This window comes from Manacus candei, unplaced genomic scaffold, assembly GCF_025592945.1.
Source record: "Manacus candei isolate 608988 ecotype Guabito, Panama unplaced genomic scaffold, ASM2559294v1 h1tg000078l, whole genome shotgun sequence".
NCBI lineage: Eukaryota > Metazoa > Chordata > Aves > Passeriformes > Pipridae > Manacus > Manacus candei.
In genome coordinates, this window is record NW_026138126.1 from 1,344,003 (window position 1) to 1,356,961 (window position 12,959).

Genomic DNA, 12,959 nt, shown 5'->3' on the forward strand with positions numbered 1-12,959 from the left:
CCCTCAGCTGCTCCTCAGACCCTTCCCCATCCCCGTGTGCTTCTTCTGGACACTCTCCAACATCCTTCTGACGTTGATGAGACGTTTCTGACACTGTGGCCCCCAAACAGCCCCCAGAACTCAAGGTGAGGCCACCCCAGGTCAGAGCAGGGTTGGACAATCCCCTCCCTGGCCCGGCCGGCGATGCTGGGCCTGATGCCCCCCAGGACACGGTTGCCCTTTGGGCTGCCAGGACACTCTGCTGACTCACACCCAACTTTCCACCCACCAGGACCCCCTCCCAAGGAATGCAAGGCTGAAAGACACCCCACAATCCTGGCATCAAGTTCCACCACATTAATGTGATGATTTTCTCTTTCCTCACCAGTCAGTCAATGGAGTTCAGCTGGATTCAAGGGATGAGGTCAATTGAGAGAAGAAAGGAATTCTGCTCTGCAGCAGAACAGAATTCTGCTGTGACCCATTGTTGGGTCACAGTCCCTTTAATTAGGAAACCCTCCAAGTTTCCTGTGTCATCTGCCCCAACTGGTGCAAAATCAGCTGTGCTGAAGCCTTGCAAAGGTGCAGCAGAACGGCAGGAGGTCTCCTTTCCCACTCTTTTCCAGGGGGATGCACTGGAACAGGCCATCATAAGCCAGGCTCCACAGGTGGAGAAGCTGGTTGCCACCACAGCCCATGAGAGGATGGCCTGGTACCACGGCAGCATCACCCGGGACGAGGCTGAGCGGAGGCTCTACTCGGGGGCACAACCTGATGGGAAATTCCTGTGAGTATCCAAACCCTGGCAGATGCTGCCATCCTTGTGCTTTTCACCCTTTCCCCACCTCCACCATCCTGTAATTATTGCTTTCACATGACAGTTCTGAGAGGAGGTTTAGCTGATTATGGTCAGGCTGGTTACAGATATTTCAAAGACAGGGGTTAACACCCTAAATCTGTTATTGCCTAGACAGTGTCTGGACTCCATGAAGAGCCAATCTTGAGCTTTATTTATTTCTCATGTTGAAATATCTCTATGAAATGTGCTTTCCACTGCACTGGATGATATGAAATACAGGGTTCAGTTGATGAAGGCATTTAACACTGACAGTTTGGCAATGTATGGCCCATAAAACACAGGAGAAAGCATTTGCTTGGCATCTCTGCCAAGGTGAGACAGCTCTTAATTGAATTGTCTCCTGAATGAGTCAGGGAAAGGAAGAATTAGCTGGAGAACAGTTCATTAGGAACTTTAGTGATGGGACAAGGGGGAATGGGTTTAATCTGAAAGAGAGGAAATTTAGATTGGATATTGGGAAGGAACCCTTCCCTGTGAGGGTGGGGAGGCCCTGGCACAGGTTGCCCAGAGCAGCTGTGGCTGCCCCTGGATCCCTGGAAGTGTCCAAGGCCAGATTGGAACAACCTGGGCTGGTGGAAGGTGTCCCTGCCCATGGCAGAGGGGCGGAAGTGGATGAGCTTTAAGATCCCTTTCAACCCAAACCATTCTTAGATTCCATGAGAGAGGCAAAAACCAGAAGTTGAAGGATCCCCCTCGGCATCTTCAGAGGGGTGTCGGGAAGGTGGCAATTCCAACAGTGGATTCAGGGACACCTTTCCACGTGCCCACCCACCCCTGGCAACCATGACAACTTGCAGGGCAAATTCTAGAGCTACTTTTAATAGTTCCCCTTCCTTCCAGGCTGAGAGAAAGGAAGGAAAACGGCACCTATGCCCTGTCCCTCGTCTATGGCAAGACTGTGTATCACTACAGGGTGGACCAGGACAAGTCTGGCAAATACTCCATCCCTGAGGGCACCAAGTTTGACACACTCTGGCAGGTAAAGTGCTGGGGGTGCTGAAAGCTGATGTCTAAGAAAGTACAGGCATTTTTCACTTGTTATTCTGAGTTGGAAGGGACCCACGAGGATCATCAACTCTGAAGTGAATGGCCCATCCATGGATCAAAACCACAGCCTTGGTGTGATCAGCACCAGGCTCTGACCAACTGTAGCTGCCTTGAGGGACAGGAAAGGCCATATGGACCTTTAAAGGCTTTAAGAGCATCCATGGGTGGTGGTATGGGTTGTTTTCCCTTCCAGAAAACCCTGAAATTGCTCATCCCATGTAGTCCCTCCTGTGTGTTCCCCGGACTTCTCCAAGATTGGCAAAACCATTGGCTACAGGTTGCCACACCATGTTCCGAGGGACTGGTTTTGGTGCAGAGAGTAGGGGAGTGCAGAAATCTGGAGCCAGCTGCTGAAATCTTTATGTGGCTGAAGATCCCAGTGGCAGGAGACACATCCTGTCACCCCTGAGAGTGGGAAGGGGACATGGCTGCGATGACCCAGCAATCCTTATGAAGGTGGGGTGGGTTTTTAGGGAATGGGACACATGGTCCAGCAACTCTTGGCACTGCTGGGGAGTCCATGTCCCCCCTAGAGCCCAGCTGTGTCCCCTGGCACCCACCTCAGACCTGCTCCAGGGAGCAGATCCCAGAGCTTCCCCCTGGGCAGGGCTGCCTGGGGGGACAGTAACTCTGTTTTGCTGAATTTTCCAAATTCCCAGGACTGTTTTCACTGAGTTTGATTGAAAACAAAGGCCTGGGGGCATTTTTATGGCAACAGAACCATGTCAGGCTCCCAATTGCAGCTGAAATCTGAGCCAGACAGGAGGAGAAGAGAAAACCTTGTGTCCCTGTGGTCCAATGGCCAGGGCTGGGCTGGTTGTCTCCAGCCAGAGTCAAATCCCCACTGTGCTTGGACCAGTAGTGCTGCAGGGAAAAGCTGCCTGGGATCCTCAGAGCTAACCCTGGAGTTCCTCTAGGAAAGCAAAATGTTTCTCTCAGGCTTTATCAGACACAAAAGGACTTAAAAAACTTTTCTGGCTGGGACAATAATGTTACACTGAAAATCTCATACTGGAGATTTCCTTTTGTCTTTTTTTGGTCCTTATCTAACTTCCAAAGTTCTTCCCAGCTCTGGCAGATATCCAAATATACAAGCACTTACTGTAGGACATCCCTGAGTGAGCAGATCTCCTTTTAGACAGAGGAGAGAAACATTCTAGTCCTTGCCTGCATAAATCTGAGAGGAACCATTGCCATAAGCCACAAAAGTTGTCTTCAACAAAAAAAGAGGTGATGTTTTCCTCACAATAATCTCTTTTTCCTCCGATTCCTTCTGCAGCTGGTGGAGTACCTAAAACTCAAACCAGATGGGCTGATTTTCTACCTGAAGGAAACCTGTCCCAACCCCAACCTACCAGGTGAGCTGATGTCTCCCAGTGCCACCCCTGGCCTGGGTTTCTACCAAGTGGTGCCAGTTTGAGCGGTGCCAACCCGCATTTCCCTTGCTGTGTCCAACCTTGCTGAGCCCTTGCTGGGCAGGGAGCAGTGAAGTCTCTGCTCCTTTGGCAAACTGGGCAAGTCTCATGTCATGTTGTCTGCTCAAAGTGGCCACTCTCCTGGCCTGGCCTAAGGACGCCCAAAGGCAGGAGCAGATGGGGAGAACCAGCGCCTCAAATGGATCAGGGGACTCCTGGTGAGCCAAAAGGCTTCTGAAAATCACCTGCTTTTCAGGCAGCAGGAAACATGTCCTGCAAGGCTGGGTCCTGGTGGGTGCCTGGAGCTGAACGATCCAAACCATGGGTCACTTTGTGCTGGTCCAAGTGTCACAAATGTCCCTTCAGAGCCTGCCCATGGGACCCTCGCTCTCCTCAGCCAGTCTCTGCTCTGGGACTGGCTGATTATCTCTGATGGAGACTGATTATTCCCACTGATTTGGGAATAACACCCATATCCAGGCACATTTCCACACCTTTTTTTTTTTGTCTAAAGCTGCGAAAACTGTCCTTTGGGAGTGGAGGGGATGTGATCAGACACAACCCTTCAAGGGCTGCTCTGATCCTGCTAAGGCTTAGGCAAATTCCTAATTTCTCTCTCCTGATTTGCAGCATCTGCAGCACCGGCTCCACCAACCCACCCCTCTGTGAGCGTAAGTTTTTGGGGGGGTCTCTTTTATTGGTTCCTCAGCAGTTTAATGCTGTTGCATTTCAAACTTTGCTGATCAAACTCTGCTCTCCAAACTGTGCTTTTCCCTAAAACTTGGTAACTCCAATGGACTATACTAGGCCATCTGTGACATTGTCCCTTTTCCAGCTCGGATGGGGATGAGGAATCACTGGGCACAGCTACTGTTGGAGCTGAAAATGGTTTCCATTCATACTAAGCTCCTTGCAACACCCTTGGCGGGGGGGGGGCCCTGCCCCTGCCCTCCTTGCCAGGCAGGAGCGAGGAGGAGGAGGAGGAGGACGTGGTTGGATTCTGGGAACACTCAGCCCACTGGCCCTTGGCCAGGTCTTTGTGCTCCCTTGGCCTCGGGACATGTCTGGGCTCAGTCACAGCTCCCAGAGCTGAGCTGTGTTGAAACCAGGGAGTTTGGGGGCTGGGAGCCCTTCCCAGAGCCCAGTGGAGCTGAGTGAGAACTGAGCACTCCCCCATTGTCTCAGGAGCTTTCACAATCCGTGCTGGGCTCCCATGTCGCAGGATCACAGAATATGCTGAGTGGGAAGGGACCCCCAGGGATCATCAGTCCAACTCCTGGTCCTGGCCAGGACACCCCAACAATCCCACCCTGTCCCTCAGAGCATTGTCCAAACGCTCCTGGAGCTCTGGCAGCCTTGGGGCCGTGCCCACTGCCCTGGGGAGCCTGGGCAGTGCCCAACCAGCCTCTGAGGGAAGAACCTTTCCTTGAGATCCATCCCAACCCCCCTGGCACAGCTCCAGCCCTTCCCTGGGTCCTGTCCCCGGTCCCCCCAGAGCAGAGCTCAGTCCCTGCCCCTTCTCTGCCCCTGCCCAGGAAGCTGGAACTGCAGTGAGGTCTCCCCTCAGTCTCCTCTTGTCCAGCTGAACACACCAAGTGCCCTTGGTCTGCCCTTCAAAGCCCTTCCCCATCTTCACTGCCCTCCTTTGGACACTCTCTGATGGCTTCAGATCTTATACTCTGGTGCCCAAAACTGCCATGTCCTGGTGACTCCAAGCAGTGCTTGTGCTGGATGAATGTCCCACATCTTTGCCACTCTCTGCTGTACATGAGGAGGGTGCTGTGTTCAGGGGGCCTGGCTCTGGATCCCCCAAGGCCTGATCCCTGATTTGAGATCTGCCAGCAGGGACTGGAAGAGGAATGTTGGCTTGATACCCCTCCCATCTCTCTCTAAAAGGCCCCCTCAGGACCTTTTAAGGGCATCACCATCTGGGCTCTGTTGGGCTGCAGAGGCTCCCTGTCCCTTCCCTTTCCACTTCTAACTGAGGCAGTTTCACTGTGCTCCTTCATCTACTTTATCCCCGTTTCTTTTCCAGAGAAACCTGGGGCCCCTCAATGCGGACGGATACACACCGGAGCCTGTAGGTGAGCACCTCTGAGAGCCTGTCCTGGCAGGGGACAGGACCTCGGGATAGCACAGGAGCCACAGGGGTTGCCTGTAGACTCCTTTCTTACAAAGGCACCCAAGAGCATCCCAGTCATTTCAGGGTTTTGAGCTCCCAGTAAATCCAGCCTTATCCCATTCCCTGTTTTACCCAGTACATTGAGCCCTGTCCTATCCCCATCTTCCATCCTGCCTCCTACATAATCCGTGGATTCAGCTGTATTTCAGTGGGGTGATGTCCTGCCCATGCCCAAACCCTGCAGAGTCTGATATGTGGAATGGGAATGCTCAGCCACCTCTCCCCATCCTGGCTCCTTCAGCAGCTGGAACCTGGACAGGCCATGGGTTGTGTAAGGAAGGGAAATGTCCATGAGAGAGGATAAATGCTGGAGCTTGAAGGAGAATTGGCCTCCCAGTCAGTGAGGGAGAGAGGGATGGGGAAGGGCAGGTGGTTCTAAACAACTGTGTCCCCTGAGAAGGTGCCGGGAAGTCCCGTCTGCTGCCCATGGACACCAGTGTCTACGAGAGCCCCTACAGTGACCCTGAGGAACTGAAGGACAAGAAACTGTTCCTCAAGAGGGACCACCTGATGATTGATGAAGTGGAGCTGGGGGCAGGAAACTTTGGCTGTGTCAAGAAAGGAGTCTACAAAATGAGGAAGTGAGTGTTACCCGGAGGGGTGAGGAGGGAGCTGGAGGAGAGAGATCCGAGCTGGGCTCAGGGGTGTCCCCAGTTATCCTGTTTCTAGCTGGATGGACCTCAAAATGATAATGGGGTGGAGGTATAAGAGATAGTCTGGAAGGTCAGTGGTGGTGGCTCTGGTGGAGTCGGCACCACTGGAAGTGGTCAAAAACCAAGTGGATGTGGCACTTCGTGCTGTGGTTTAGTGGGTGATGGTGGGATTCATTGATGATCTTAGAGGTCTTTCCCAACCCTAATGATTCAATGATATTATGGCACAATACTATGATTCTATGACTTTTCATGGGTTTTCAGTGACAGCCTCACTCCCCTGAGGGTGAACCTGCCCCACACACTCCTGGGCACACCACTACCACTTCTAAAGAATCCCAGAATGGTTTGGGTTGGGAGGGACCTTAAAGATCATCTCATTCCAATACCCTGAAGGTACTTCACGGGTTCAGAGGAGCAGGTCCATGTTCCTGAGGTCAGGTCCATGTGAGGGCAAAGGAGTGAGACTGAGGAGATGTGCCATCTTTGGCTCTCTTGCTCTTGTCTATGAGCCCACACAGATGGTCCTCACCTACTTTGTGCCTCAGTTTCCTCCTTGAAGAGTGGCAGCAATGACACAGATCTTGGTGTGTGAGATGATGTGCCCTCAGATCTACAGATGGAAACTCCTGGCCTACCCTTTAAAGGGTGAGGTGATCCTTTCCTCTTTGGCTTGGGATACCAGGATGGTGCAGGGCTCTGCCAAAACAGTCTGTTGAGAGGTCCAACAGCATCACTCAAGAAGTGTTTTGCATTCCTGGCTGCAATACCTGAATCCAGCTGCTGCTCAGCTCATCCCACACGTGTTCCTCTTGCAGGAAGCAGATTGATGTGGCCATAAAGGTGCTGAAGAGCAACAACGAGAAAACAGTGAAGGATGAGATGATGAAGGAAGCTCAGATCATGCACCAGCTGGACAACCCCTACATTGTCCGCATGATCGGGGTCTGCGAGGCAGAGTCCCTGATGCTGGTGATGGAGATGGCTTCTGGAGGGCCCCTCAACAGGTTCTTGGCCTCCAAGAAGTGAGTATTGAATTAAATGTCTCTGGCTGATTTTCTGCTGCTGGGTGAGCTGAGCTTTGGAGGTGCAGAAAAGCTGCAATGTCTCTTCATGTGGGATAAGAGGGACTGAGCAGAGGACAGCCCTTTTCATTCTCCCTTGAAGCTGGAAAATTCGGAGGGGACCATGGCAGGTCCTTTATTAGTGAATTGTCCCTTCATCTTCCCCAGAGATGAGATTGCAATCAGCAATATCGTGGAGCTGATGCACCAAGTGTCCATGGGGATGAAGTACTTGGAGGAGAAGAACTTTGTCCACAGGGACCTGGCAGCCAGAAACGTCCTGCTGGTGAACCAGCACTATGCCAAGATCAGTGACTTTGGGCTCTCCAAGGCTCTTGGTGCTGATGACAGTTACTACAAGGTGAGTGTGAGGAGCAGGAGCCCTCCTGGCTGGGGGCTGAGACACCCAGAGACAGAAGCTTTGAACTCCTCAGGAGCTGCACAACAACGTCACACGTCACACTCTGGCTGGTCTCACTGCTGGGACACTAAAAGGGGGTTTGCAAAGCTCTGGGTCCCAAGGAGGGCATTCAAATGGCTGCAGAGGCAGCAAGGGGGACGTGGTGCAGTGGGATGAGAGGAGCCAGAGCAAAGAGCAGGGAAGAGAAGGGGACGAAAAGTGAGCCAGGGCTGCTCTTCCCAGCAGTGCGAACCAGAGACCCCACCTGGAATCCTGGGTCCAGCTCTGGGGCCCCCAGCACAAGAAAGAAATACCTGTTGGAATGAGTCCAGACAAGGCCACCAAGTTATCCCAGGGCTGGAGCCAGGCTGGGAGAGCTGGGGGTGTTCAGCTGGAGAGGAGAAGGATACAAGGAGACCTTAGAGCTCCTTCCAGTGCCTAAAGGGGCTCCAGGAGAGCTGGAGAGGGACTTTGGACAAGGGCCTGGAGGGACAGAACAAGAGAAATAGCTTCCCAGTGCCAGAGGGCAGGGTGAGATGGGATATTGGGAAGGAATTCTTGGCTGTGAGGGTGATGAGGGGCTGGGATGGAATTTCCAGAGCAGCTGTGGCTGCCCCATCCCTGGAAGTGTCCAAGGTCGGGTTGGACGGGATTTGGAGCCACCTGGGCTAGTGGAAGGTGTCCCTGCCCGTGGCAGGGGGTGGCACTAGATGGGCTTTAAGGTCCTTCCCACCCAAAGCATTCCATGATTCTGTGATTAAACAGCCCTGGGGTTGGGGTGCAGGAGCAGGGTGGCAGGAAGGTCAGCATCCTGCACTCTGTGTCCTGCACAACAAGCTCCAGCCTCCAGGACTGGGGTTTGGAGCTCAGGATTTAGGGGATTTTTTCAGCACTGTTGGATTGCTCTGGACACAAACATTTAGCAAAGCAGGATTCAGGCCCAGCTCCCAGCTCTGTGTCTCAGGGTGGGAATGCTCCCCTTTGCTTTGCTCCAGGCCAGGACAGCAGGGAAGTGGCCCCTCAAGTGGTACGCCCCCGAGTGCATCAACTACCACAAGTTCTCCAGCAAGAGCGACGTGTGGAGCTACGGTGTGACCATGTGGGAGGCCTTCAGCTACGGGCAGAAACCCTACAAGGTGAGGATGGAACCCTACAAGGTGAGACAGAAACCCTACAAGGTGGAGCAGAAACTCCACAAGATGAGGCAGAAACTCCACAAAATGAGGCAGAAACTCTTCAAGGTGAGGATGGAACCCTCCAAAGTGAGGCAGAGCTGGGTCCATCACAGGTGGATGACACAGTCACAACTGACACACACAGAAACTACAATTCCTATTTCCTTGAGTTGGTGTCCCCACTGTTGGACACAGGGGAAAGGACTCAGGTCCACTTACACTTCATGGAAGGCACAATGAGGTTGGATCCTGCAGCTCTGTGTTCATTGAAGGGAGAAGAAACAGAAAACAAACTAAACATTTGAGTTTGAGTCAAAGGAGATATTTGGTCCTTCTCACTTGCAGAGCTGAAAAGTCACTTTTCAACCACTGCCATGCCTGGGGTGGGGTCTGCATGGTGGGTGGGATGGGATCAGCAGGATAAAGTCTGGAGTCTGGGCAGGATGGGGTCTGGAGGGTGAGTGGGATGGAGTGTGCAGGATGGGGGGATGGGGTCTCTGGGCTGGGTGGGATGGGTCTGCAGCATGAGGTCTGGAGTCTGGGCAGGATGGGGTCTGCAGGATGGGTGGGATGGAGTTGGCTGGCTGGATGTGATGGGGTCTGTGGGGTGGACAAGATGGGCTCTGCAAGATGGGCCACAGCCTGAGACACCGTTTGTGAGTGCTGGGGTTGGAAACGGTGACGCAGTTGTGGCCCATGGGTCCAAAGCTTTGCCCCAAGCCCAGCTCTGACCTGTCTCCTCTAACCCTGTGGCAACTCCAAGAACATTAATGCATTTCCTACTCCATCCTGTCCTAGAAAATGAAGGGCCCGGAGGTGAACAGCTTCATTGAGCAGGGCAAGCGCCTGGACTGTCCCAGCGACTGCCCCGCAGAGATGTTCGCCCTCATGCAGCAGTGCTGGACCTACAGGTGAGGATCTCACCAGCTCAGCTCTTTGCTGGGTGGCAGGTCCATCAGAAGCACAGAATCCCAAAATGGTTTGGTTTGGAAGGGACCTTAAAGATCATCTTGTTCCAAGCCCTGCCATGAGCAGGGACACATTTTGCCAGGCCAAGCTGGAGCACATTGAATGGTAACAACACAAAGCAACTGGTCTCTCCTGCCTTGGTGTCACTCCCCGCTCCATGATGAACCTTTTATTACCATCCTCCTCCATTTGCCTGTGCCAATCCTGGGAGTTGTCCAAGCTCTGTGTCTTTGACCCTCTCCATCCCAGAACAGTCTGAGCTGTCCTCCTAAGCCCTGGTACAACTGGGATGCTGCTCATCCCCAGGTTCTCTGTGTTTGGTATCTTCTCATTGCATCAGTCTGCTCTTGTCCCTTCTGTTGACCTTTCTTGTTCCTCTCTGCCCTCTCAGGTGGGAAGAACGTCCAGGATTTGTAGAAGTGGAAAACACAATCCGCTCCTACTACTACAGTATTGCTGCCAAGACAGAAAATGGGCCACAGACAGAGGACAAGTCCAAAGCAGCTCTTTCCTGAACTTCCTTCTCTGCTCCTCAACACACCCCCACCTGCATTGGACCTGGAAAGGCTCCTTGTGAAGTTTTGCTTTAATCTCTCAAATGCTGGTTTTGTTTCTCAAGCAGTTCCAGACCGAAGCACCTGGGAGCCGATGCTGTCCCAGCACAGGGGACACTCAGCTGGGATCATGTGCCTCCTGTCAGCAGCAGGCCATGATCACCTCCAGCCTGACCTGGCACAGGATGGTACAGACAGTATTAGAGCTTCTTCCTGCCCAATTCCAAAGCTATCCCAGGACCTTCCCTCTATGGAGACCTTCAAAACCCACCTGGACACGTCCCTGTGTCACCTGCTCCAGGTGACCCTGCCTTGGCAAGGGGGTTGGGCTGGATGATCTCCAGAGCTCCCCTCCAACCCTAACAATTCTCTGATTCAGTGATTCTGTGACCTCAGAGCTTTGTGCTCACCAGTTTCACCAAGGATGAACTGTGTTAGCTCCAGCAGATCTGGATCTTTCCAGACACCTTCACATACAATTCTTTCACAGGAAACCACCAAGGTGGCATTTCTGGTGAGCTTTGAGTGGGGTGTGACACAGGACAGGGAGCCACTGAGTCCCCTTCCCCCTTGGCTTAGGGTGAGAAGCAGCTGGGCTGGGGAGGAGCAGTGAGACCCACTGGCTTGTCCTCCTGCCCCTGCCAGGCTCTTCTTATCCCCCTGGGCACTGCCAGCCCTGTTCAGCACAGAGCAGGGCTTCACACACCCTCCAAGGTGGTCATGGCTCCTAAAGATCTAAATTCCAGGGCCCATTCCTCACCTCCTGGATCCCACCTGGCCCCTCTGTGCTGATGAAATGAACATCTTGTTCTTCAAGCCTGGTCATCCTCTAAATAAACTATTCTAAATTTTTTTTAACACACCTACAGCTCAGATTATTGAACTGCTTCAACCTGACAACTAAATACTTGTAACTTCCTTCTACTAGGCCAGGATTTCACTCCCTGATGGTCTCCTTGACCAACCAGGTGACCCTTGGGCTGGTTTTGCTGCAGGGATGGAGTCTTTCCTTGCAGTTTTGTTGCAGCTCAGCTGAGTCCCCTGTGGAACTCCCCTGGTTGACCCGTGGTGGGGGGACTGTGGCCTGTCCTGCTGCAGAGCCCAGGGGGGTTGTGAAGGCTGGGGAAACAGAGGAAGCAGAAGATCTGAGCCCCGAGGTACAGTGACTACAGAAGCTTATCTCTCACCATCTCCTGGTGCCTGAGAAGCCACACAGCAGCTCACACAGAGCACCTTGTCCTGAGGCAAAGCAAACAGCTGCAGTCCAAGGGCACAGCCCCCATCTAAAGCACTGATGGGAGGTGGATTTGGTCTGAAGACAAAGTTCCTGGGGAGCATCAGGTGTGGGGCTTGAATTAACCTCTGGTACAGCCTGTTCAGAGAACTCAGGTTTGATGAAAACCAAGTGTTGCCCTCTCCTTGCTTAGACTGAAGCCTCCGGTGGCACCAACTATTTATGTGCCAAAGCATTTTCTCTCTCAATCCCACGAGCTTGTCCTGTGTGTTGAATTATGGACATATTATCCCTGCCAGCAGAGAGGAAAACAGGTATCAGAGGAGAAACTGCCTTGTTGCTGTTTGTCCAGTCGGTGGCAGAGACAGGAAAAAAATTATTCTCTATGTCATATTTTCCTCCCAGAGAAAGCTGGAAAAGAGAAGGTTCAGTGTGTTTTCTACTTGAAAACCACTGCCAAAGGGTTTTGCTTAGATCTTGCTTTCAAAACAAGTCCATCTTCTGGTTTGAAATGATCTCTCATATTAAATTTTCAGCAAACTGGTCACTGCTGAAGGAAAGTACCAGAAAAGTCATATTCCCAGAGGAGCCTCTGGTTTAGCTGGAGACAATCTGAAGCGAGTGTGTGTATCCACACCCTGACAGACAGGACATAAATCCCTTGAGGTTATGCCAGAAGACTAAGGGCAGGGGTTTATCCTCCAGTCTGGGCTGTGGATGTTGCTCTGGCTGTTCCAAGAATATCACAAAATGTCAGGAGTTGCTGGAGGGGGAAAAAAAGGAGGGAGACAACCAGGTCCTGAAGTCACAGGGCTCTGTGGCTCAAGAGTCTTTGTGATTCCTGCTTTGGGGATGTGCAGGGGCTGAGGGGAGTGCCCCGGGCATCCCCAGTGTGCCATCACAGCAGGGGCTCGGCCCCCTCAGTAAGACACATCTCCAGGTCCTCTCTCCTTGCTCCCTTCTGGTGTGTCCAAATAGTAAAACACTCTCCTGGACCTCCTGGCTGATCCCAGAGTCTCTGGGTGTCAGAGTAAGTGCTGCAGCCCTGCTGAGATAAAGGCAGAAGCTGCAGCTGGCACAGGCTCAGAGCTCAGTGCTCTGTGGCTCATGCTGCTCTCCCCAAAACTTCCCCAAATCCTCTCTTCTCTTGCTGATTTCTCCTTACCTCCTTCTCTCCACTCATTCATCTCCCTCCGTTTTACCTGAACCTTTCAAACTCTCCTGGCTCTCTCACTCTACATCTTGCAAGGGAAAGGATGAACTTCATCTTCTCACTGAGCATCCGCAGTGATAAAGTGAGATGTGACAAAGTGTTGGTGACCAACCATGTCTGATCAACACCATGGAACACTCCATCATACCCCCATGCTGATCTATCTCATTCCAACCTATCTTATCACCAGGACACCCATCTTATCACCAGGACAC

General features: G+C 52.6%; 1 protein-coding gene across 3 annotated transcripts in view; it reads left to right on the plus strand.

Annotated features, from left to right (window-relative positions):
* Positions 1-10,260, plus strand: part of LOC127481393 (tyrosine-protein kinase ZAP-70) — a 31,024-nt gene extending 20,764 nt beyond the window's left edge. For all 3 annotated transcript variants that reach the window (XM_051810651.1, XM_051810652.1, XM_051810653.1), the window contains 11 exons: positions 606-766; positions 1,679-1,817; positions 3,165-3,243; positions 3,931-3,971; positions 5,336-5,384; positions 5,883-6,063; positions 6,954-7,160; positions 7,368-7,560; positions 8,595-8,735; positions 9,573-9,685; positions 10,135-10,260. In XM_051810651.1, coding sequence (XP_051666611.1) covers positions 606-766; positions 1,679-1,817; positions 3,165-3,243; positions 3,931-3,971; positions 5,336-5,384; positions 5,883-6,063; positions 6,954-7,160; positions 7,368-7,560; positions 8,595-8,735; positions 9,573-9,685; positions 10,135-10,258 — 1,428 coding nt within the window. In that variant the 3' untranslated portion in view covers positions 10,259-10,260. The remainder of the gene's footprint in view (positions 1-605; positions 767-1,678; positions 1,818-3,164; positions 3,244-3,930; positions 3,972-5,335; positions 5,385-5,882; positions 6,064-6,953; positions 7,161-7,367; positions 7,561-8,594; positions 8,736-9,572; positions 9,686-10,134) is intronic.
* The last annotated feature ends 2,699 nt before the right edge of the window (positions 10,261-12,959 follow it).